The 25,505-nt window shown below is 43.5% G+C and overlaps 1 protein-coding gene across 6 annotated transcripts in view; it reads left to right on the forward strand.

Annotated features, from left to right (window-relative positions):
• The window catches only part of shank3a (SH3 and multiple ankyrin repeat domains 3a), a 1,110,717-nt gene that overhangs the window by 857,476 nt on the left and 227,736 nt on the right, over positions 1-25,505 (forward strand). For all 6 annotated transcript variants that reach the window (XM_063072946.1, XM_063072949.1, XM_063072948.1 and 3 more), the window contains one exon: positions 24,126-24,208. In XM_063072946.1, coding sequence (XP_062929016.1) covers positions 24,126-24,208 — 83 coding nt within the window. The remainder of the gene's footprint in view (positions 1-24,125; positions 24,209-25,505) is intronic.

Here is a 25,505-nt window from a genome sequence, read left to right on the forward strand (position 1 = left end):
CATAGCACAACGCTTTACAGTACAGACAACCCAGGTGCAGTTCCCACCACTGCCTATAAGGAGTTTGTATATTCTCTTCATGATCGCATGGATTTCCTCCAGGTGCTCTGGTTTCCTCCCACAGTCCAATGATGTATCAGTTGGTAGGTTGGGAATTGAAAATTGGCCTGTGATTAGGCTGGGGGATTACGTACTGGACAGTATAGCTGTAAGGGCCTATTCCGCAATGTATTTCCATTTAAAAATGATACTTTGGCAAAGGCTGAACAATTGCATTAAATGGACAATGGCTGGTACCTCACATCCCAACTTGCAGGATTTTTAGTTCAAACAAAGGATTTACAATAAGGAAAAGTGGTACTATGGAACAGGCACAGCTGTGATTGAAGGATCAAAATGGGATTTATGGGTTAGAGGTGAAATTAGGAGCGGTGTAATAAAATATAGCTTTCTAAATAGAGAGTTTGAGGAGCAAATTTCTAACAAAATTATTGATAATAGCAGAAACGTTTGGGAAATCATTGTAAAGGATTTCAATTCCTCTTATAATAGGTAAGATGCGGAGGGCACATAATTCCAAAATTGCTATCAGAATAACTTCTTTTAGCCTAAAGAGAAGAGTAGCAATTCTAGATGTAGTTTTGTGGAAATAATGCTACAGGTGGAAGGAGAATCAGTGAGGGAATGTGCTTATGGTACTGATCAAAATTCATTTATAGTTCATGTAGTGATGCGGAAAGGCTAACACAAAATAGGTTCTAAAGTGTGTTCAACCAATAGAGTAGTAACTTGATGTTAATTCAGTTTAGGAACAATAAGAGGTTGTTTAAGGGCTTTAAAGTAAGCACATTCACACAAAGAGTAATGGTGGGACTGCCAACTCTACAAACCCCTGGATGATAAGGTGCATAGAGCATAAGATTATAGAATCATGGAATGGGTGCAGCACAGAAGAAGGCTAATGTAACATTAGTTTCACTTCATTTGAAAGTTACGATGGAGCCTGCCTCCGCCACACCTGCATGCAGTGCATATCAAAATCCAGCTTTATGTTACAGTTAAAAATTCCTCTTGGTATTCTTAATTATCTTCCCCTTTAGTTGATGTCAGTGATTTCCAGTCCTTGACCTCCCTACCAAATACAACAGTTCCCACTGTTTAATCTGTCCAGACCTCTCTATATTTTATATACTTCAATCAGATCTCTCACAAGACTTTGTACTTCTGAACAAAATAGTCTTTGTTTTTTTGGAGCTTATTGTCTGAGGAGATGATGGAGACTAGCATTCCCCTGACATTTAAGAAACAACTGGACAAGAGCTTGAATCACCAAGGCATAGAGAGCTACAGATCAGTGCTGGTAAATAGAATTACATGATGATTGCCATGGAGACAGTGAGCTGAAGAGCTGTGTCTGTGCTAAATGGTTCTTTGACTGTCATTCCAGAACCATTCACTTACAATGCTATGGACCCTCTCTAACATCCTCACATCCTTCCTGTAATGCAGGCAGGCCAGTCTGAACAGCATCAGTGGTGAGTTACTGGAGACAATTCTGAGGAACAGGGATTACCGGTATTTGGCTAGAGTCCGAATAGTAGGAGTCAACATGACTTTGTGCATGGGAAATCATGTTTGCTGCATCTTTTACAGTCCTTTTGGAGAGATAATTGAAAGGGTAGATGAGGGTAGGGTAGTAGATGTTATTTATTTGGACTGTATCAAGACCTTCGACAAGGTCCACATGGCAGGATGTTCTGGAGGGTTTGGCCTCATGGAACCCATGGAGACCCAGTTAGATGGATTCAAATTTGGCTCAGAGATAGGCAGCAGAGGGTGGTGGTTGAAAGTTGTTTCAACCACAGAACGGAGATGCTGACCAGTGGTATGAGACAGGGCTTGGTGGATCCAAATGCATAACGTTTGAACAATATGTTTATGGATGACACCAGCCTGGGAGGTGTTGGTGATAGTGAAGAAGATTATCATAGATTACAGGCGGAGTTTAGGCAGTTATGGGAGTGGACCAAGGGGTGGCAAGTAGATTTCAATGCTGATAACAGGACGATGATGTTTTTTGGAAACACGTCGAATTGTTGTCAAAGTGGTAACCAGTTCGTCCAAGTTTCCCTACTCCTGCCAGCATTGCCTTTTGTTTTAGTAAGAACATGCAGATCTTGAACTCTCAATACTTCACTTTTAAAAGCCTCCCACTTGCCACGTCTCTTTTCCTGCTCTAATCAACTTTTGCAAGATCCTATCTAATAACATCAAAATTTGCCTTGTCCCAATTTGTATCTTTAACCTGTGGACCTTTCCGTAACCAATTTAAAATAAGTAGAATTGTGGTCTGATCCCAAAGTGTTTCGCCACTGACACTGAAGTCATTTGTCCTGCCTTATTTACTGAGAGTTGGTCAAGCTATGCTGTCTCCTTAATAGGGCCTTGTATACATTGTCTGAAGAAACTTCCCTGAACACATTTAACAAATTCCTCCCTATCTAATCCCTAAGCATTGCCAGTCTGTAATAACAAAGCTGAAATCCCCCTCCTCGGAGCATTATTCCCTCCTATTATTCATGCAACTTTGCAATCTCCTTGCAGATTTAATATTATCCTAGTACAAACCCAACAATGGGATTTCACTTCTTATTTCTTAGCTCTACCCATAAAGCCTCTTTAGATGATCCCTCAGTAATTTTACCTTGGGCTACTTGGCGCTGTTATTTTCATTCAGAAAATACAACCTTCCATCTTCTCTTTCCTCCACCTCCATCCTGCCTGTAGCACCTGTACCCTGGAATATTTAGCTGGCCGTCCTGTCTCTCCCTCAGTCATGTAGTGGCCATAATATCCCAGTTCAGTTTAGTTATCCATGCCCTAAATTCATTCTGTGTAACCTGTCAGGTCTCTTGCATTGAAATAAATGCAACTTAATCCAACAGTGTTTCCTCACTCCCTGCCATGCTGTTGTCTCTCTTGTCCTCTGGCCATATCTACAATCCTTTCTGATTCTGCATCCCTGTTGGCTGCAACTAAGTCCCATCATCTGCCTACCATTCTCGACAATCTGACTACACGCTATCTTTACTCTTTTTTTACCAACTATCCTATCCTGAACCCTTTCACTCCAGTTCCCACCCCTCCCAAGTTAGTTTAAACCCGCCCCAACAGCTCTAACATACCTGCCCACAAGAATATTGGTCCCCCTCAGGTTTAGGTGCAACCCGTCACTTTTGAACAGGACATACCTCCCCCAGAAGAGATTCCATTGATCCATGGTGGAAATGGTGGAATGGAGATGGGCTGAATGGCCTAATTCTTATGGTCTTAAGATGCCAGAATAAAAAGGTGGGGGGAGGAGGAAGGAGGATAGCTGGAAGGTGATAGGTGAAGTTAGATGAGTGTGAAAGGCTAAGGGCTGGAGAAGAAAGAATTTGATAGAACAGGAGAGTGAGCCATAGAAGAAAGGGAAGGAGGAGGGGACCCAGGGGGAAGTAAAGGGCAGGTGAGAAGAGGTAAAAGGTCAGCAAAGAATAGAGGAAGGCGGGAAGGTGTGGTATGGGGAATTTTTTTAGCGGAAGCAGAAATCGATATACATGTCATCAAGTTGGAGGCTACCCAGATGGAATATAAAATGATGATTCTCCACCCTGAGAGTGGCCTCATTGTGGCACAAGAGGAGGCCATGAACCAACATGTCAGAATGGGAACGGGAATTGGAATTAAAATGTTTGGCCACTGGGAAGCTCTGCTTTTGGCAGATGCAGTGGAAGTGCTCGGTGAAGTGGTCCCCCAGTTTACCACAGGTCTCACCAATGTAGAGGAGGCCACATAGGGAGCACCGGGCACTATAGACAACCCCAGCAGATTCACAGGTGAACTGTTGCCTCACCTGGAATTTGGAGTGCTGAATAGAGGTGAGGGAGGAGGCGTAGTACCAAGGCCACTTGCAGGGTTATTGCTAGGAGGGAGATCAGTAGGGAGGGACAAATAGACAAGGGAATTGCGAAGTGAGCAATCCCTGCGAATAAGAGGAGAGGTGGGGAGATAAAGATATGTTTAGTGGTAGGATCCATTTGGAGTTGGAGGACGATGTGTTGGATGTGGAGGCTCATGGGATGGTAGGTAAGAACAAGAGGAACATTGTTAAGGCAGCAGGAAGATGGGGTGAGCACAGATGTTCGAAAAATAGAGGAGATGTGAGTGAGGGCAGCATCAATAGTGAAGGAAGGGAAAACTTGTCCTTTGAAGAAGGAGCACATCTCTGATGACCTGTAGAGGAAAGCCACATCTAGGGAACAGATTCAAAGGAATTGAGAAAGGGAGTAACATTTTTATTGGAGATAGGGTGGCAAGAGTTTTATTCAAGATGACAGTGGGAATCTGTAGGTTTATAGAAGATGTCAGTTGACGGTTTGTCTCCGGAGATGAAGAAAGAGATCAAGAAAGGGGAGGGAGGTGCCAGAAATGGACTGAGTGAGTTTAAGGGCAGGGTGGAAATTAGAGGCAAAGTTGATGAAATTGACAAGCTCAGCATGAGTTCAAGAAGCAGCACCAATGCAGTCGTCAATGTAACAGAGAAAGAGTTGGGGAGTATTACTGGGGAAGGTTCCAAACATGGACTGTTCTACGTAGCCAATGAAGAGGAAAGCATAGCTGGGATCCATGTGGGTACCCATGGCTATCCCTTGAGTCTGGAGAATGTGGGAGGAACCGAACGATAAATTATTGAAGTTGAGAACCAATTCTTCCAGACGGAGGAGGGTGGTGGTGGAGGGGAATTGGTTGGTTGTTTTGTTAAGAAAGAAGTGGAGAGCTTTCAGGCCTTCTTGATGGGGGATAGAAGCATGCAAGGACAGAACATCTAGGGTGAAAATGAGACAGTCGGGGCCAGAGAATTGGAAGTTACTGAGGAGAGCAAGAACAAGCTAAGTGTTGCAGATGTAGGTGGGAAGGGACTTGACCAAGGGGAACAGGAAGCACACGAGATATGTGGACACAAGTTCTGTGTGGCAGGAGCAAGCAGAGACTATTAGCCTGCCTGAACAGTTAAAATATGGTTTATCATGCACAAAGCCATGCTGACTGTCCATAATCAGTCCTGGAAGGTGGGAGTTAGGTTGGATACCAGCCAAGTTTGATGTAAAACTGTGCCCTGTAATATATATATTTGTGACAATATCAAGAGACAGCTGAGAGCACTGACTAAACAAAGGGAATGCAATGAATCATCCCAGATGTAATTCTGACGACAAGCTGCAGAACTACCATGCCTCTTGGCAAGCTGTTCTGATACCAACTCAACACTGCCATCTACCGGACAACATGAGCAGTCCTTCCCAGTTTACACATGCCCAACATACGCACAGCCTGCACACATGAGCGAGCATTTGGGTTGGCGATGCAATAATCACGGCCTGAGTCAAGCTGAGCAGAGCTGGGAGCACTGAGGAGATTCACTTGCTCACTCACTGAATTAGTGAGGAATGTCAGCAGCAGTTCCTTCTGTGCTCAATGGCTTCCCGTCACAGCTGCTTCTGTGGTCAAGTCCTATACATTGTGTTTGTTCATTTCCAAATCACAAACAGTTACAGTCTCATGAAGAAAACGCTGTTACAGTTTGGGGACTATCTGTACAGGTATATCCCATTCACAAAAATAAGGACAAAAATGATCTGGCAGATTACCAAATAATCTCAACTGGAACTTATTCACCAATAACCCATTGGCTGTTGCTCTGTTTAAATGTCATTTGAATCACTTGGTTAGAGCCATCGTGTCAATGAACACCACAGCACAGAAACAGGCCTTTCAGCCAACCAACTGGCAGGAGTATTCAAGGACATTTTCAACCTCTCACTGCTATGGGCAACAATTATAACGGTGCCTAAGAAGAATAACGTGAGCTGCCTTAATGACTATCGCCTGGTAGCACTCACATTGACAGTGATGAAATGTTTTGAGAGGTTGGTCATGACAAGACTAAACTGCCTTAGCGAGGACCTGGACCAACTGCAATCTGCCTATCGCCACAATCGGTCAACGGCAGACACAATCTCAATGGCTCTCCACATGGCTTTAGACCACCTACAATACAAACACCTATGTCAGGATGCTGTTCATCGACTATAGCTCAGCATTTAATACCCTCATTCCCATAATCCTGATTGAGAAGTTGCAGAAGCTGGGCCTCTGTACTTCCCTCTGTAATTGGATCCCTGACTTCCCAACTGGAAGACCACAATCTGTGCAGATTGGTGATAATACCTCCTCCTCACTGACGATTAGCATTGGTGCACCTCAGGGGTGTGTGCTTAGCCCACTGCTCTACTCGCTATATACACATGACTGTGTGGCTAGGCACAGCTCAAACGCCATCCATGAATTTGCTGACGATACAACTATTGTTGGTAGAATCTCAGATTGAGACGAGTGAGATATGCCAACTAGTGGAATGGTGCCGCAGCAACAACCTGGCACTCAACGTCAGTAAGATGAAAGAGCTGATTGTGGACTTCAGGAAGGGTAAGATGAAGGAACACATACCAATCCTCATACAGGGATCAGAAGTGGAGTGAATGAGCAGTTTGAAGTTCCTGGGTGTCAAGATTCTGAGGACCTAACCTGGTCACAACTCCTAGATGCAGTTATAAAGAAGGCAAGACAGTGACTATACTTCATTAGGAGTTTGACGAGATTTGGTATGTCAAGAAAAACAGTCAAAAACTTCTATAGATGTACCATGGAGTACATTCTGCCAGGGTGCATCACTGTCTGGTATAAGGAGGCTATTGCACAGGACTGAAAGAAGCTGCAGATGATTGTAAATTTAGTCAGCTCCATCTTGGGTACTAGCCTACAAAGTACCCAAGACATCTTCAGGGATTGGTGTCTCAGAAAAGCAGCGTCCATTATTAAGGACCTCCAGCACCCAGGGCATGCCCTTTTCTCACTGTTACCATCAGGTAGGAGGTACAGAAGCCTGAAGGCACACACTCAGTGACTCAGGAACAGCTTCTTCCCCTCTGCCATCCGATTCCTAAATGGACACTGAATCCATGAACACTACGTTAATATATATTATTTCCATTTTTTGCACGATTGTTAATCTATTCAAGTTTCGGCAACTGATTTACTTTTTTTTCTTCTTTTTCTATATTATGTATTGCATTGAACTGCTGCTGCTAAGTTAACAAATTTCACAACACATGCTGGTGATAATAAACCTGATTCTAGTCTGTGCCAAACCATTAACCTGCATAGTCCTATCGACCTGCATCCGGACCATAGCCCTCAATACCCCTCCCATCCATATCAAACTTTCTCTTAAGTGTTGAAGTTGACCTCACATCTACCACTTGTGCTAGCAGCTCATTCAACACTGTCACTACCCACTGAGTGCAGAAATTTCCCCTCATGTTCCCTTTAAACATTTCACCTTTCACTCTTAACCCATGACCTTTAGTTGTAGTCCCACCCAATCTCAGTGGAAAAAGCCTGCTTGCATTTACCCTATCTATAATCTCATAATTTTGTATACCTCTGTCAAATCTCCCTTCAATCTTATCCATTCCAGGGAATAAAGTTCTAACCTATTCAATCTTTCCCTATGACACAGGTCCTCAAGTCCCAGCAATGTCCTTATAAATTTTCAGTGCATTCTTTCAATTTTAGTATCATCTTTCCTGCAGGTAAGTGTCCAAAACTGCACACAATACTCTAAATTAGGCCTCACCAACATCTCATACAATTTCAACATAACATCCCATCCCCTGTACTCAGTACATTGATTCATAAAGGCCAATTAGCCAAAAGTTTTCTTTACAACTCTGTCTACCTCTGACACCACTTTCGAGAGATTATGGACCTGTATTTCCAGATCCCTCTGTTTTCCTGCATGCCTCAGTGCCCTACCGCTCACCTTTGGTCCTACCAAAGTGCACCATCTCACACCTGTCTGCATTAAATACCATCTGCCATTTTCAGCCCATTTTTCCAGCTGGTCCAGATCCCGCTGCAAGCTTCCTTGCTGTCCGTTACACCCCCAATCTCAGTGTCTTCCACAGATTTGCTGATCCAGTTTACCACGTTATCATTCAGATCATTGATATATACGACAAACATCAACAGACCCAGCACCGATCCCTGTGGAATACAACTCGCCACAGGCCTCCAGTCAGAGAGGTAACACTCTACTACCACTCTCCAGCTTCTCCCACAAAGCCAATATCTAATCCAATTTACCTCCTCATTTTAAATGTTGAGCAGCTGATCTTTTTTTTATATACAAAATATCTTTATTACAAATTCAGTGCTATACATACAAAACAGTGACTAACACAATGACGCAAACGCGAGGAAATCTGCAGATGCTGGAATTTCAAGCAACACACATAAAAAATGCTGGTCGACGATTGTGGGGGGGGGGGGGGTCCTATAAACTCTGTATTATCAACATTTCACTTTTGAAGGCCTCCCACTTACTAAGTACACCTTTGCCAGAAAAAATCCTGTCCCAGTCCAAACTTGCCAGATCCTTTCCGATGCCATCAAAATTGGGCTTTCTCCAAATTAGAATCCCAACCTGGGGACTAAACCTATCATTTTCCATAATTACCTTGAAACTAATGACATTACGATCACTAGATGCAAAGTGTTCTCTGTTATTTGCCCTGTCTCATTCCCTCATAGGAGGTCTGTATCTCATTCTCTCCCTCGTTAGCACTTCTATGTACGGATTAAGGAAACTTCCCCAAACAAATTTGACAAACTCTATCCCATCCAGTCCTTTTACAGCATGGGAGTCCCAGTCAATATGTGGAAAGTTAAAATCACAACATGATGTTTCCTGCAACAGTCTGTGATCTCTCTACAAGTTTAATCCTCTAAATCCTGTGGACTGTTGGATGGTCTACAATATAATCCCATTAATGTGGTCTTACCTTTCTCATTCTTCAGTTCTAACCTTGCCAGGTTTGCTTTCTAGTGTGTCCTGACTGAGCACTGCCATGACATTTTAACTGATTAGTAACACCACCACTCCCACTTTAATCTCTCCTGCTCTATCACACCGAAACAATGGAACCCCAGAACACTGAGTTGCCAGTCCTGCCCTCCTGCAGCCAAGTCTCGCTAATGGCTACAATGTCATAATTCTACGTGTTGATCCACGTCCTAAGCTCACCTGCCTTTCCTACAATACTCCTTGCATTGAAATACACTCAGCTCAGAAGATTATTCCCACCATTCTTGCCCTTTTGATTCCTGACTTTGAATGTAGGCTTAGTAACATCTTTCTCCACAACCACTCCAATACCTGTTCAGGCACTCTGGTTCCTATCCCCCTGCAGCTCTGGCTTAATACCCCCCTCCTCCTCGCAAGCAGCACTAGCAAACCTTCCCACTGGGGTATTAGGCCCCTCCAGTCCAGGTGCAGACCATTTCTTCTATACAGGTCCCACCTTCCCTGGAAGAGAGCCCAATGACCCAAAAATCTGAAGCCCTCCCTCCTGTACCATTTCCTTAGCCACTTGTTAAACTATATGATCTTCCTTTCAGTGGCCTCAGTAGAATGTGGCACAGGTAGCAGTTCTGTTCTTTAACTTATCACCTAATTCCCCTGAACTCACTTTGCAGGACCTCGCACGCATGTCATTGGTACCAATGTGGACCACAGCTTCTGGCTACTCACCTTTCCAGTTCAGAATGGGTGGATTCAGTCCAAGATATCCCTGACCCTGGCACTCAGGAGGCAACAAGTCATCAGGGAATCCCATTCTTAACCACAGAACCTCCTTTCTGTTTCACTAACCAACCAATGAATCCCTTATCACTCCAACTCACCTCTTCTTCCCCCTTCCCTTCTAGTAACTGTGTCGGACTCGGTGCCAGAAACCCAAACAATGTGACTTTTACTCTGTTAGGTCATTCCCCCCAAACAGTATCCAAAGCAGTATTGTTGTTGAGGGGATCCACCACAGGCCGTGCACTGGCTCTTATCCCATTTCTCTCTCCAGACGTTCACCCAGTTACCTGTGTCCTGGACTTTGGATTTAACTACCTCCTGTCTATCAATCCCTCAGCCTCCCGAATGACCTGAAGTTCATCCAGTTCCAGCTCCAACTCCTCACACAGTCTATTGGAAGCTCCAGTGTGGTCGTCAGGAACACTGGAGGTCTCCCTGCCTTCTTGCATCCTGTAAGAGCAGCATTCCAGTATATGGACTGGCATCCCCACTTCTCTAAAAAGGCAAAAAGAAAGAAAAAAAGAATAAATAAATAACAAAAAGTCTACCTATGCGTCTCCTTGCTGAAGCCTCGATGAACCAAAACCTCAACTCCCCATTTCAACACTTGTCTACACCGCTTAAACCTAAATTCTTTTTAATGGTCCTTGCCAAACCATATAACCATATAACAATTACAGCATGGAAACAGGCCATCTTGGCCCTTCTAGTCCGTGCCGAACTCTTACGCTCACCTAGTCCCACTGACCTGCACTCAGCCCATAACCCTCCATTCCTTTCCTGTCCATATATCTATCCAAATTAACTTTAAATGACAACATCAAACCTGCCTCAACCACTTCTGCTGGAAGCGTGTTCCATACAGCTACCACTCTCTGAGTAAAGAAGTTCCCCCTCGTGTTACCCCTAAACTTTTGCCCTTTAACTCTCAACTCATGTCCTCTTGTTTGAATCTCCCCTACTCTCAATGGAAAAAGCCTATCCACGTCAACTCTATCTATCCCCCTCATAATTTTAAATACCTCTATCAAGTCCCCCACAACCTTCTATGCTCCAAAGAATAAAGACCTAACTTGTTCAACTGTTCTTTGTAACTTAGGTGCTGAAACCCAGGTAACATTCTAGTAAATCTTCCCTGTACTCTCTCTATTTTGTTGACATCATTCCTATAATTCGGTGACCAGAACTGTACACAATACTCCAAATTTGGTCTCACCAATGCCTTGTACAATTTCAACATTACATCCCAACTCCTATACTCAATGCTCTGATTTATAAAGGCCAGCATACCAAAAGCTTTCTTCACCACCCTATCGACACCTTCAGGGAACTATGCACCATTATTCCTAGATCCCTCTGTTCTACTGCATTCTTCAATGCCCTACCATTTACCATGTATGTCCTATTTTGATTAGGCCTACCAAAATGTAGCACCTCACATTTATCAGCATTAAACTCCATCTGCCATCTTTCAGTCCACTCTTCTAACTGTCCTAAATCTCTCTGCAAGCTTTGAAAACCTACTTCATTATCCACAGCGCAACCTATCTTAGTATCATCTGCATACTTTCTAATCCAGTTTACCACCCTAACATCTAGATCATTAATATATATGACAAACAACATTGGACCCAGTACAGATCCCTGAGGCACACCGCTAGACACCGTCCTCCAATCTGGCACACAGTTATCCACCACTACTCTCTGGCATCTCCCATCCAGCCACTGCTGAATCCATTTTACTATTTCGATATTAATGCCTAACGATTGAACCTTCCTAACTAACTTTCTGTGTGGAACCTTGTCAAAGGCCTTACTGAAGTCCATATAGACAACATCCGCCGCTTTACCCTCGTCAACTTTCCTAGTAATCTCATCAAAAATTCAATAAGATTTGTCGAACATGACCTTCCACGCACAAATCCATGTTGACTGTTCCTAATCAGACCCTGTCTATCCAGGTAATTATATATACCATCTCTAAGAATACTTTCCATCAATTTACCCACCACTGACGTCAAACTCACAGGCCGATAATTGCTGGTCCTTGCCAAAGGCCGAATTATGTGCAATCCAATGTCTCCTTGTGAACTGTGGTGTGCAAAAATGTGCTGCCTGCCCCCACACGTGTCTCTTAAAGTCTATTCCTCTATGCAATCCGGCGTCTCCTGGGGACTGTGGCACGCAAAATATGTCGACTGCCCCACTCACTTCTTTTAAACTCTTTCTCCCTCCATGCAAAATACAGTCTCCTTGGGAATGTGGCACGCAAAATGTTCTGGGCTTCTGTGTCCCAACAATTTAGCTATTTCTTCCACTGAATATGGTAAACCTGTACGCATAAAGGAAGTGGATTGTGTATACATCTCAACCCAAGGACATTGTTCAGGAATCCCTTAGAACAGTTTTCTAGTTCCCAAGATCTCCTTCAATTTCTGTAGTGGTTGAATAAAAAGTCACTAAATTACAACTAATTAAATAAAGTAGGGACGATGCAGGATCTGCATGATGTGGGAGCTGGTGGACCCCATTGTGGTTCCTGGTGACCACATCTGCAGCAAGTGTTGGCTGCTCGAGGAACTCAGGCTCAAAGTTAGTGACCTGGAATCTGAGCTTCAAACACTGCGACACATCAGGGAGGGAGAGAGTTACCTGGATCCTCTGTTTCAGGAGGGAGTCACACCTATTAGATGAGCTTCCTCAAATTCGGTCTGTGGTCAGGGACAAGAGGGTGTGACTGCAAGTGAGGCTGGTAGTGGGATCCAAGAGACAGTGCTGGAGGAGCCTCAGCCCTTGAGCTTGTCCAACAGGTCTGAGATTCTTGCTCCCTGTGTGGATGAGAGTGGGGGCTGTAGGAAGGATGAGCAACCTATCTGTGGCATTGTAGTTCAGGGATCCATTCAAGAGGGGGGAAAGAAGAGAAAGGTAGTGGTAATTGGGGATGGTATAGTCAGGGAATAGACAGAGTTCTCTGTCACGGGGATAGAGTGTCTCGGAAGCTGTGTTGACTGCCTGGTGCCCGGGTTCGGGACATCTTATCTGACCTGCAAAGGAATATGCAGTGGGAGGGGAGAGATCCAGTTGCCATCGTCCATGTGGGTACCAACAACATAGGTAGAACAAGGAAAGAGGTTCTGCAAAGGCAATTCGAGCAGAATATAGAACAATACAGCACAGTACAGGCCCTTCGGCCCACAATGTTGTGCCGACTCTTAAACCCTGCCTCCCATATAAACCCCCACCTTAAATTCCTCCATATACCTGTTAGGTTGTTACCTGTTTGGTCCCTACCTGTTAGCAGCTAGGGACCAAATTAAAAAGCAGAACCAAAAAGGTAGCAATCTCTAGATTACTACCTGAGCCACTTCCAAATTGGCATAGGGTCAAGACAATTAAATATGTGGCTCAAGGATTAGTGTGGGAGAAGTGGGTTTGAATTCATAGAAAATTTGCAGCAGTATTGGGGAAGGAGGGAGCTGTATCAATGGGACGGGCTCCACCTGAACAGTGATGGAACCTGGATCCCAGTGAATCGCATAACTATGGCTGTAGATAGGGTTTTAAACTAAATAGTATGGTGGTGGGTTCAACGGATTAGAGAAGTAAATTAAAAAAGAAAAGTGTGGATAAAGATAAAGAAAAAGCAGAAGATAAAAAAAGAGTGAAGAAAGGTAAAGTGTAAAAGAGTAAAATATTACAAGATCTTGAAAGCACAATGAGTGTAAAGGCACTTTATTTGAATGCCTGTAGTATTCAAAACAAGGTCTCCAGAACAGGACGAGATATACCCCAGGCTACTGTGGGAGGTGAGGGAGGAGATTGCTGAGCCTCTGGCAATGATCTTTGCATTATCAATGGGGACGGGAGAGGTTCCAGAGGATTGGAGGGTTGCAGGTGTTGATCCCTTATTCAAGAAAGGGAGTAGATATAGCCCAGGAAATTATAGACCAGTGAGTCTTACTTCAGTGGTTGGTAAGTTGATGGAAAAAATACTGAGGGGCAAGATTTATGAATATTTGGAGAGGCATAATATGATTAGAAATAGTCTGCATGGCTTTGTCAAAGGCAGGTCTTGACTGAATCTTTTGAGGATTTGACTAAACACATTGATGAAGATAGGGCAGTAGATGTAGTATATATGGATTTCAGCAAGGCATTTGATAGGGTACCCCACGCAAGGCTTATTGAGAGAGAATGGAGGCATGGGATCCAAGAGGATCTTGCTTTGTGGATTCAGAATTGGCATGCCCACAGAAGTGGTTGTAGACAGGTCATATTCTGCATGGAGGTTGGTGACCAGTGGTGTGCCTCAGGGATCTGGGACCCCTTCTCTTCATTATTTTTATAAATGACCTGGATGAGGATGTGGAGCGATGGGTTAGTAAATTTGCTGATGATACAAAGGTTGGGGATATTGTGGATCATGTGGAGGGCTGTCAACAGATGAGAAGTGTGAGGTGGTTCATTTTGGTAGGTCAAATATGATGGCAGAATATAGTATTAATGGTAACCCATGGGATTGGGTTTAAAAGCTGAGAGGTAATATTACAGCTATATAGGACCCTGGTCAGACCCCATTTGGAGTACTGTGCTCAGTTCTGGTCACCTCACTACAGGAAGGATGTGGAAACTATAGAAAGGGTGCAGAGAAGATTTACAAGGATGTTGCCTGGATTGGGGAGCATGCCTTATGAGAATGGGTTGAGTGAACTCAGCCTTTTCTCCTTGGAGCGACGGAGAATGAGAGGTGACCTGATAGAGGTCTATAAGATGATGAGAGGCATTGATCGTGTGGATAGTCAGGAGCTTTTTCCCAGGGCTGAAATGGCTAACACAGAAGGCACAGTTTTAAGGTTCTTAGAAGTAGGTACAGAGGAGATGTCAGGGGTAAGTTTTTTTACACAGGGAGTGATGAGTGCATGGAATGGGCTGCCAGTGATGGTGGTGGAGGCAGATACGATAGAGTCTTTAGAAAAATAGAAGGCTATGGGTAACCCTAGGTAATTTCTAAAGTAAGTACGTGTTCAGCACAGCATTGTGGGCCGAAGGGCCTGTATTGTGCTGTAGGTTTTCAATGTGTCTATGTTAAGGTCAGTGAACCTGTGGCACAAATCATTACTACGGGGTATGATCTAGTGGCCATTACAGAGACATGGTTGCAGGGTGGACAGGATTAGGAATTAAATATTCAAGGATATCAGGTAATATGGAAGGATAGGAAGGAAGGTAAGGGAAGTGGGGTAGCGCTCTTAATGAAAGATGAGATCACCATGTCGGTGAGAGACAATATAAGATCTAAGGAGCAGAATGGAAAGGGAAAATATCACTGGTGGGAGTTGTCTATCAGCAACCAAATAATAACATTACAGTGGCAAAGGCAATAAACAGAGAAATATCTGAGGCATGCAAGAATGGAACGGCAGTTATCATGGGGGGATTTTAACTTGCACAAGGGTTGGGTGAATCAAATTGGTTGAAGTAACCTTAAGGAGGACTTCATAGAATGCAGCCGTATTGGCTTTCTTGAACAGCATGTTACTGAACCTACACGGGAATGTGCTATCTTAGATCTGGTCCTGTGCAATGAGACAGGTAAAATCTTGTAGTTGGGGATCCTCTTGGAAAGAGCGATCAGAGTATGATTGAGTTTCTCATACAAATGGAGGGTGAAATAGTTTGATCTAAAACCAGTGTATTATGCCTAACAATGGAGACTGCAATGGGATGAGGGAGGATTTGGCCAGTGTAGACTGAGAACACAGGCTATATGGTGGGATGGTTGAGGAACAGTGTAAGTCTTCCAAAGAGATTTTTCATGGTGCTGAACAAAAGTATATTCCAGTTAAAGGCAAGGACAGTAAGGGTAGGGAAAGCCAGCCTTGGATAACTAAGGAAATAAAAGAAGTCATCAATCTGAAACCTTGTGCATATAAAGCCACAAAGAGTAGTGGGAAACTGGAAGACTGGTAAAACTTTAAAAAAAAAACAACCACCAAGCATGCATTAAAGAAAGGGAAGCTAGAATATGAAAATAAACTAGCCCAAAATATAAAAAATAGGTAGTAAAAATTTATATAATTATATAAAGTTGGAAGGGTGGCTAAAGTGAATGTAGGTCCCTTGGAGGACGAGAAGGGGGAATTGATATTGGGAAATGGTAGAGGCTTTGAATGACTATTTGTGTCAGTCTTCACGGTGGAGGACACATCTAACATGTCAAAGAGAGATGTTATGGATGCGATGGGAGGTGAGGACCTGGATACAATAGCTATCACTAAAGAGGCAGTGCTGAGCAAATTTGTGGCCCTGAAGATAGACAAGTCCCCTGGTCCTGATGGAATGGATCCCAGGGTACTGAAAGAAATGGCAGAAGTTATAGTGGAGGCTTTGGTGATAATAATGTACCTAAATTCTCTGCACTCTGGGCAGGTCCCAGCAGATTGGAAGATGGCAAATGTCACGCCACTGTTCAAAAAAGGATGTAGGCAAAAAGCAGGTAACTATAGGCTAGTTAGTTCAACTTCTGTATTTGGGAAAATGCTTGAAGCCATCATTAAAGAAGAAATAGAGAGGTATCTGGAAAGAAATGGATCCATCAGGCAGACGCAGCATGGATTCAGCAAAGGCAGGTCCTGTTTGACAAACTTACTGGAGTTTTTTGAGGATATAACGAGCGCAGTCGATGGGGGGGGGGGTAAGTTAGGATACGTGGGTGTTACTCTGGTTGGCAATTAGTGGTGAGTGGTGTGCCCCAGGGGTTGGTGATGGGCCCACAACTGTTCATGATATATATTAATGATCTGGAAGAGAGGACCGAGTGTAGTTTATCTAAGTTTGCTGATGATACTAAACTGAGTAGAAGAGCAAATTGTACAGAAGGTATGCAGAGTCTGCAGAGGGATATAGATAGGTTAAGTGAGTGGGCAAGTATCTGGCAGATGGAGTACAACGTTGGTAAATGCGAGGTCATCCACTTTGGAAGGGAAAATGAAAGAGCAGTTTATTATTTAAATGCTAATAAATTGCAGCATGCTGCTGTGCAGAGGGACTTGGGAGTGATTGTACATGAATCACAAAAGGTTGGTTTGCAAGTGCAGCAGGCCATCAAGAAGGCAAATGGAATGTTGGCCTTCACTGCTAAAATGTTTGAATTTAAGAGCTGGGAGGTTATGCTGCAACTGTACAGGGTACTGATGAGGCCTCATCTGGAGTACTGCGTGTAGTTCTGGTCTCCTTACTCGAGGAAGGATATACTGACTTTGGAGGCAGTGCAGAGGAGATTCATCAGGTTGATTCCAGAAATGAGGGAGTTAGACTATGAGGAGAGATTGAATTATCTGGGACTGTACTTGCTGGAATTCAGAAGAATGAGAGGAGATCATTTGGAAACATATAAAATTCTAAAAAGGGTAGATAAGACAGAGGCAGAAAAGTTGTTTCCACTGGTAGGTGAAACTAGAACTGGGGGACATAGCCTCAAGATTCAGGGGAGTAGATTTAGGATGGAAATAAGGAGGAACTCAATTTCACAGAGAATAGTAAATCTGTGGAATTCTCTGCCCAATGAAGCAGTGGAGGCTACCTCAGTAAATATATTTAAGACAAGGTTGGATAGGTTTTTGCATAGTAGGGAAATTAAAGGTTATGGGGAAAAGGTGGGTAGGTGGAGATGAGTCCATGGCCAGATCAGCTATGATTTTATTAAATGGCAGAGCAGGCTCGACGGGCCAGATGGCCTACTCCTGCTCCTATTTCTTATGTTCTTATGTAACAATTGTCCCTCATTAATGAGATTGAATGTGGCTGCATGGTATTTGGTTCTAGTTAAATTCTTCAGCTAATGAGGTAGCCAATATGTGCATGCACCAAGGACTAAATAATATTCAAGCATTGCAAGTGGCAAATAACACTTGTATCACATTCTGTAAGTGCTGGGAAATTGTCCTAATAGAGAAGTTGCAGGTAAATAGGAGGAATTTGAGAGTTAGAGGAATGAGGATAGGCTGCAGACACTTAACTGAGGGATTAAGACTGTGGGAATCTGCTTTGACTACAGGCATAGATTTAATCATCCAAAATGGCCTCCTTCACTGTCAAGAATGTCTTAACTATGTTGAATCCCCACCCTTATCTTTCCTGAGGTCACCATTGATCTCTCTGTTATTCGCTCCTATTACTCTGATAGATACATCACACTCTACTAAAACCTGAATATGCATTATATGGCTTAATACAGAGCTTTAATGATGCACACTTTGCTCTCTCAATACCCACTGCAACACTGGTATACTGTACTCATCTCACATTTACTTCTATGAAAACCCAAAATCCCGTGGTGGGTATTTTAAATTACTGGATTATTATTCAGAGAGTTGAGTTATTAACCTGGGAGCATCTGTAGAATTTAAATTCACTTAGATGAGAATGGATTGGAAAGATCAAATCAGGCATGGTGACCAGAAACCTAAGTCTATTAGGTTGTCATGAAGTCAGTTTGGTTCACTGATACCCCATCTGCCATCAGTGCTGGATCTGGCCAATAAGGTTCTGCGGTTCGATGTTAACAGCCCCACGCAACCTAGTTAGTAACAAGCACATCCTGGGAGGTATGACAAAACTGAAGCCTTGCATTGAGAGATGTGGTGTACATCTGAGTTTTGTTTACATCGTCACTGTGTTTTCAAAATTTAACAGGCACATTCACATTGCTGCTTTAAAATGTAAATACATAAAAATCTTTGAAAGGCACCAGCAAATTGTACAGTAAAATTCCACAAAGAACAATGAAATATGCACTCCATAGAACCATAGAGTACTACAGCAGAGAAAACAGGCCATTCGGCCCTTCTAGTCTGTGCTGAAACTTTATTCCACTAGTCCCATTGACCCGCACCCAGTCCATAACCCTCCGGACCTCTCCCATCCACGTAGCTATCCAATTTGTTCTTAAAACTTAAGAGTGAGCCCATATTTACCACATCAGATGGCAGGTCGTTCCACACTCCCACCGCCCCCCTAATATTCCTCCTAAACCTTTCCCCTTTCACCCTAAAGCCACGTCGTCTTGTATTTATCTCTCCTAATCTAAGTGGAAAGAGCCTAATATATTTTAGGTGGTGATGAATATTGGACAGAGTGGGACATGTACTTGCCCTCTTAAAAAGCTATGTCATTTGATCTTGTATGGCACTGAGAAAGATTAAACAATTGTCAATTAAACAGATTAAAGAAAAGATTCTGGCACTGCAGACTGTCCTCAGCACTACAAGGCAGTTCACAGATAATTTATTGAAAAGAAAGATGAAACTTATAATAAAAATGACAATTATAACACTCTCTGTAATTTATTTAGCAATGATATTTATCTGTCATATTCTTGTTTGTGAAGTAAGCATGTGGAGTTAATCAGTAGCCAAAAGTAACCAGGTGAATGCTTTCACTGGGTTAAGGGCAGTGGGGAGTGGCATTTAGACCACTTACTTGTTGTATGCTGTTACAATGGGATGTTTGTCAGTTTGAGATGCACAGTTTTGTTTTCTGAACTAATAAATAGAAACGTAGAAAACAGCACAATACGGGCCTCTCGGCCCACAATGCTGTGCCGAACATGTACTTACTTTAGAAATTACCTAGGGTTGCCCATAGCCTTCCATTTTTCTAAGCTCCATGTACCTACCCAGGAGTCTCTTAAAAGACCCTATCGTATCCGCCTCCACCACCGTCACCGGCAGCCCATTCCACACGCTCACCACTCTCTGCATAAAAAAACCTCCCCCTGACATCTCCTCTGTAACTACTTCCAAGCACGTTAAAACTGTGCCCTCTCATGTTAGCCATTTCAGCCCTGGGAAAAAGCCCCTGACTATCCACACAATCAATGCCTCTCATCATCTTATACCATAAGACCATAAGACAAAGGAGCAGAAGTCGGCCATTTGGCCCATCGACTCTGCTTCGCCATTTTATCATCAGCTGATCCATTCTCCCATTTAGTCCCACTCCCCTGCCTTCTCGCCATAATCTTTGATGCCCTGGCTACTCAGATACCTATCAATCTCTGCCTTAAATACACCCAATGACTTGGCCTCCACTGCCGCCCGTGGCAACAAATTCCACAGATTCACCACCCTCTGCCTAAAAATATTTCTTCGCATCTCTGTTCTGAATGGGCGCCCTTCAATCCTTAAGTCATGCCCTTTCGTACTAGACTCCCCCACCATGGGAAACAACTTTGTCACAACCACTCTGTCCATGCCTTTCAACATTCGAAATGTTTCTTTGAGGTCCTCCCTCATTCTTCTAGACTCCAAGGAGTACAATCCAAGAGCAGTCAAATGTTCCTGATATGTTAACCCTCTCATTTCCAGAATCATTCTAGTGAATCTCCTCTGAACACTCTCCAACATCAGCACATCCTTTCTTAAATAAGGAGCCCAAAACTACCCACAGTACTCCAAGTGAGGTCTCACCAGCGCCTTATAGAGCCTCAACGTCACATCCCTGCTCCTATACTCTATTCCTCTAGAAATGAATGCCAACATTGCATTCACCTTCCTCACCACTGACTCAACCTGGAGGTTAACCTTAAGGGTATCCTGCACGAGGACTCCCAAGTCACGTTGCATCTGAGAACTTTGAATTCTCTCCCCACTTAAATGTCTGCCCATTTATCTCTTCTACCAAAGTGCATAACCATACACTTTCCAACATTGTATTTCATTTGCCACTTCTTTGCCCATTCTTCCAATCTATCCAAGTCTCTCTGCAGACTCACTGTTTCCTCAGCACTACCGGCCCCTCCACCTATCTTTGTATCATCAGCAAACTTAGCCACAAAGCCATCTATTCCATAATCCAAATCATTGATGTACAACGTAAAAAGAAGCGGCCCAACACGGACCCCTGTGGAACACCACTGGTAACCGGCAGCCAACCAGAATAGGATCCCTTTATTCCCACTCTCTGTTTCCTGCCAATCAACCAATACTCTAACCACATATGTAACTTTCCCATAATTCCATGGGCTCTTATCTTGTTTAGCAGCCTCATGTGTGGCACCTTGTTAAAGGCCTTCTTAAAATTCAAATACACAACATCCACTGCATCTCCCTTGTCTAGCCTACTTGTAATTTCCTCAAAAAATTGCAATGGGTTTGCCAGGCAGGATTTTTCTTTAAGGAAACCATGCTGAGTTCTGCCTATCTTGTCATATGCCTCCAGGTACTCCGAAACCTTATCCTTGACAATCAACTCCAACAAATTCCCAACCACTGATGTCAAGCTAACAGGTCTATAATTTCCTTTTTGCTTCCTTGCCCCCTTCTTAAATAGCGGAGTGACATTTGCAATCTTCCAGTCCTCCGGAACTATGCCAGAATCTATTGACTTTTGGAAGATCATTGCTAATGCCTCCACAATCTCCACAGCTACTTCCTTCAGAACATGCGGGCGCATTCCACCTGGTCCAGGAGATTTATCTACCCTTAAACTATTCAGCTTCCTGAGTACTTTTTCTGTCATAATTCTGACTGCACACACTTCTCTTCCCTGCCACCCTTGAGTGTCCGGTATACTGCTGATGTCTTCCTCAGTGAAGACTGATGCAAAATACTCGTTCAGTTCCTCTACCATATCTCCCATTACAATTTCTCCAGCATCATTTTCTATTGGTCCTAAATCTACTCTCACCTGTCTTTTATTCTTTATACACTTGAAAAAGCTTTTAGTATCCTCTGATATTATTTGCTAGCTTCCTTTTATAGTTCATCTTTTCTCTCTTAATGACCTTCTTAGTTTCCTTTTTGTAAGCTTTTAAAATCTTCCCAATCCTCTGTCTTCCCACTAATTTTTGCTTCCTTGTATATCCTCTCCTTAGCTTTAAATTTGGCTTTGACTTCTCTTGTCAGCCACGGTTGCATCTTTTTTCCATTCGAAAATTTCCTCTTTTTTGGAATATATCTGTCTTGCACCTTCCTCAGTTCTCACATAAACTCCAGCCACTGCTGCTCTGCCGTCCTTCCCGCTAGTGTCTCTTTCCAGTCAACTCTGGCCAGTTCCTCTCTCATGCCACTGTAATTTCCTTTACTCCACTGAAATACCGACACATCGGATTTCGGCTTCTCTTTCTCAAATTTCACAGTGAACTGAATCATGTTATGATCGCTGCCTCCTAAGGGTTCCTTCACCTCAATCTCTCTAATCACCACTGGTTCGTTACACAATGCCCAATCCAGTACAGCTGATCCCCTAGTGGGCTCAACAACAAGCTGTTCTAAAAAGCCATCTCACAGACGTTCTACAAATTCTCTCTCTTGAGATCCAGTGCCGACCTGATTTTTCCAATGCACTCGCATGTTAAAATCCCCCACAATTATCATAACACTGCCCTTCTGACAAGCCTGTTCTATTTCCTGTTGTAATTTGTAGTCCACATCACTGCAGCTGTTAGGAGGCCTGTATATAACTGCCATCAGGGTCCTTTTACCCCTGCAATTTCTTAGCTCAACCCATAAAGATTCTGCACCTTCCAATCCTATGTCACCTCTTTCTAATGATTTAATATCATTTCTTACCAATAAAGCCACGCCACCCCCTCTGCCTATCCGCCCATCTTTCTGATGCACCGTGTATCCTTGGACATTCAGCTCCCAGAGACATACATCCTTTAGCCAGGTCTCAGTGATGGCCACAATATCATACCTGCCAATCTGTAGCTGTACGACAAGATCATCCACCCTATTCCTTATGCTGCGTGCATTTAAGTATAACACCTTAAGTCCAGTATTTGTACTTTTTGCTTTGATTGCACTGCAACTGGACCCGATCCGAGACATCCCATACCCTGGCACCTGGGAGGCAACACACCATGCGGGTATCTCTGTCAGGCTCACAGAATCTCCTGTCTGTTCCCCTGACTATGGAATCCCCTATGACTACCGCATTCCTCTTCTCCCTCCTTCCCTCCTGCACAACAGCGCCAGGCTCAGTGCCAGAGACCCGGTCACCATGGGCATCCCCTGTCAGGTCATCCCCCTCAACAGCATCCAGAACAAGATATTTATTGCTGAGAGGGACAGCCACAGGTGTGCTCTCCACTATCCGGGCATTTCCCTTCCCTCTCTTGACAGGGACCCAGTTTTCTGACCCTTGTAGCCTAGAGATGACTACCCCCCTGTAGCTCCTGTCTATCACCTCTTCACTTTCCCTGATAAGCAGTAGGTCATCAAACTGCAGCTGCAGATCCCTAACACGGTCTCTGAGGAGCTGCATCTCGGTGCACCTGGAGCAGATGCGGCCATCGGGGAGGCTGGAAGTCTCCCAGGATTCCCACATCTGACACCCTGAACAAAGCACTAACCCTGCAGGCATGCTACCTAATTCTACAGGAATGAAACAGGAATAATAAGTCTACTCACCCACTTACCTCGACAAACACACAAACTTTTTAAACCATTAGCTCGTACCGTTAGCTGTGAGAGTCCTGCTATTCCTCACCTATACACCTATATTAATATGCAATTCACTGTGAAGCAAATCTTAAGGTTGGCTTGTTAGATTGGGCTTGCAAAATCTATCCTGATTTCTGCTGCTGACTTGCAGTTGTTCACATGGACACTAGTACTTACATTAGACAAGAACCAGTTATTATTTTTTCCCTTCTAACGGTACATCTCCCTCATCCCATAGGACGTTCCTTTACATAGAATGAACATCCAGCTGCTGGCTTATGTTAGAAATGTCAATTGGAATGTTAGTTCAGCACGAGCTTGATTTCTTCCCAACAACTAACCCCCTCCCTCACACCCCCCAAAGACCTCCCTCCCTCCGATGTTTAATGCAAAAGCCCATTTAGAAGGGGGAAGAAAGAGGAGACTAGGGGTGGGGTTTGTGTGAAGGAGGGGGAATAAAAAATGCATGCTGCTTGAGGGACTGAGGGCTGCATGTGGTTGTGTATGTCTATGTGTATGTGTGTGTGTGTGTGTGTGTATGTGTGTGTGAGAGAGAGGGCTTGTTTGTTAGTTATTTCTGCAGCAAGCAACCAATTTTTTAAAATCATCTTGAGTCTGGGCAGCACAGAAAAAGAGTGCGCGCACATATACACACACACACACACACACACACACACATACACACACACACACACACACACACACACACACACACACACACACCACACACACACCACACCACACACACACACACACACATACACACACACACACACACACACACACACACACAGCTGGAGAAAAAAAATCACATACACTTACACACACACACACACAATCAAGACTTTGCTGCTGCTGACTGCTGGTGATCACCTTTTGAAGATGGTTGTGAAAAGTAACCCAGCGCCCCTCTTGTCTTTCTCTCACAGTGATTATGTCATCGAGGAGAAGACAGCACTGCTTCAGAAAAAGGAGAACGAGGGATATGGCTTTGTCCTCCGAGGAGCTAAAGGTGGGATTTGCTGCATTCCTGATTGTTTTTTGTTGCCTTTGTGAAGCATCCAGACTCAGACTGAGCTGAAATCTTAATGAATACCTCCCTGATTGGGAATTTGTATTTTTGTCCTTAGATTATTTTCCACCGAGCTTCTGTAACCCCTTGCCGAACAGCCTGTATCAATGTTGTTGGTTTCATTCTCTGCATCTTAAAGCTTTGTCATTCTTGCAACATGAGCAGGAACCATTGTTATAGCTGTATGTTAGAGAGATGGGCAGCGTAAGTGCATATTTTACCACAGACAGTGTTGTATTCATCACAGTCCTTATTACTGCAGGACTGCAGCTAGATACGGACAACTGTCTATTTGAATGATCAGTGTTAAATATTTGGTAAGCTAGTCTGTTGAGTAAAATATGTTTGCCACTTTTCTCTCTGTTAAAAATATTTCAATGTAAAGCATAAACTGAAAAAGAAAGATTTATTTGAAAGAATGTTGATCTCTGTTTAAGCAGCTTCAAGCCTGAGGCATAGCAGAGCCTCTCTTCTCTGTACAGTTTCTCCCATAGATTGGAATTATAACATGCCTAGAAAATTTATTCAGAATGTAATCATGGCAGCCATCACCACTTCACTTTGAGAGCGCGCGTGTGTGTGTGTGTGTGTGTGACAGAGAGAGAGACAGAAAGGGGAAGAGAGAGAGTGTATGTGCATGCGAGTGTGTGCATCTGTGGTTAAGACTGTCGGTGTGTCTGTTGTGTTTGTTGGTTGGTGTGTGTGTGTGTACGTCTTTGTGTGCATGTGTGTTTGCATGCTTCAGTGGGTCCAAATCGGTATGTTTGTAAGTATGAATGTGTGTTTGTACGTTTTAATGTTTTTGCACTCATCTGTATAAGTAGGCGTTTGTGTATTAGTACAACGTGTTCCGCTGAAAATGCAGGAAAACGCTATCTTTCCATCACAATATATACACTACTATCCAAAGTACTGTAGATCCCTTCTAAATTGCGGTATTTCTGTCCATCATCATATTGCATGCAACCAACTTCATTTCCTGTATTTCATTGTTGTGCCTCTGTCTCTGTAGTATGTAACGTAATTCATTGTCCATTCCTATATTGAATATAACAAGTTTAACTGTCCATGCAGAAATGTGTGTAACTGCATTCATTGTCCTTAACTCCAATGTGATTCACTCTCTGTTGCTTTATTATTTGTAAATGGAATTCTCTTTTCTTCCTAATACAATTATTCCTGCCTATTGTTGAATATACTGTCGTTACTCTCGTGTATGTTATGGAATTAGTCTGCC

This window comes from Mobula hypostoma, chromosome 20 (genome assembly GCF_963921235.1).
Source record: "Mobula hypostoma chromosome 20, sMobHyp1.1, whole genome shotgun sequence".
In the NCBI taxonomy this organism is placed as follows: Eukaryota; Metazoa; Chordata; class Chondrichthyes; order Myliobatiformes; family Myliobatidae; genus Mobula; species Mobula hypostoma.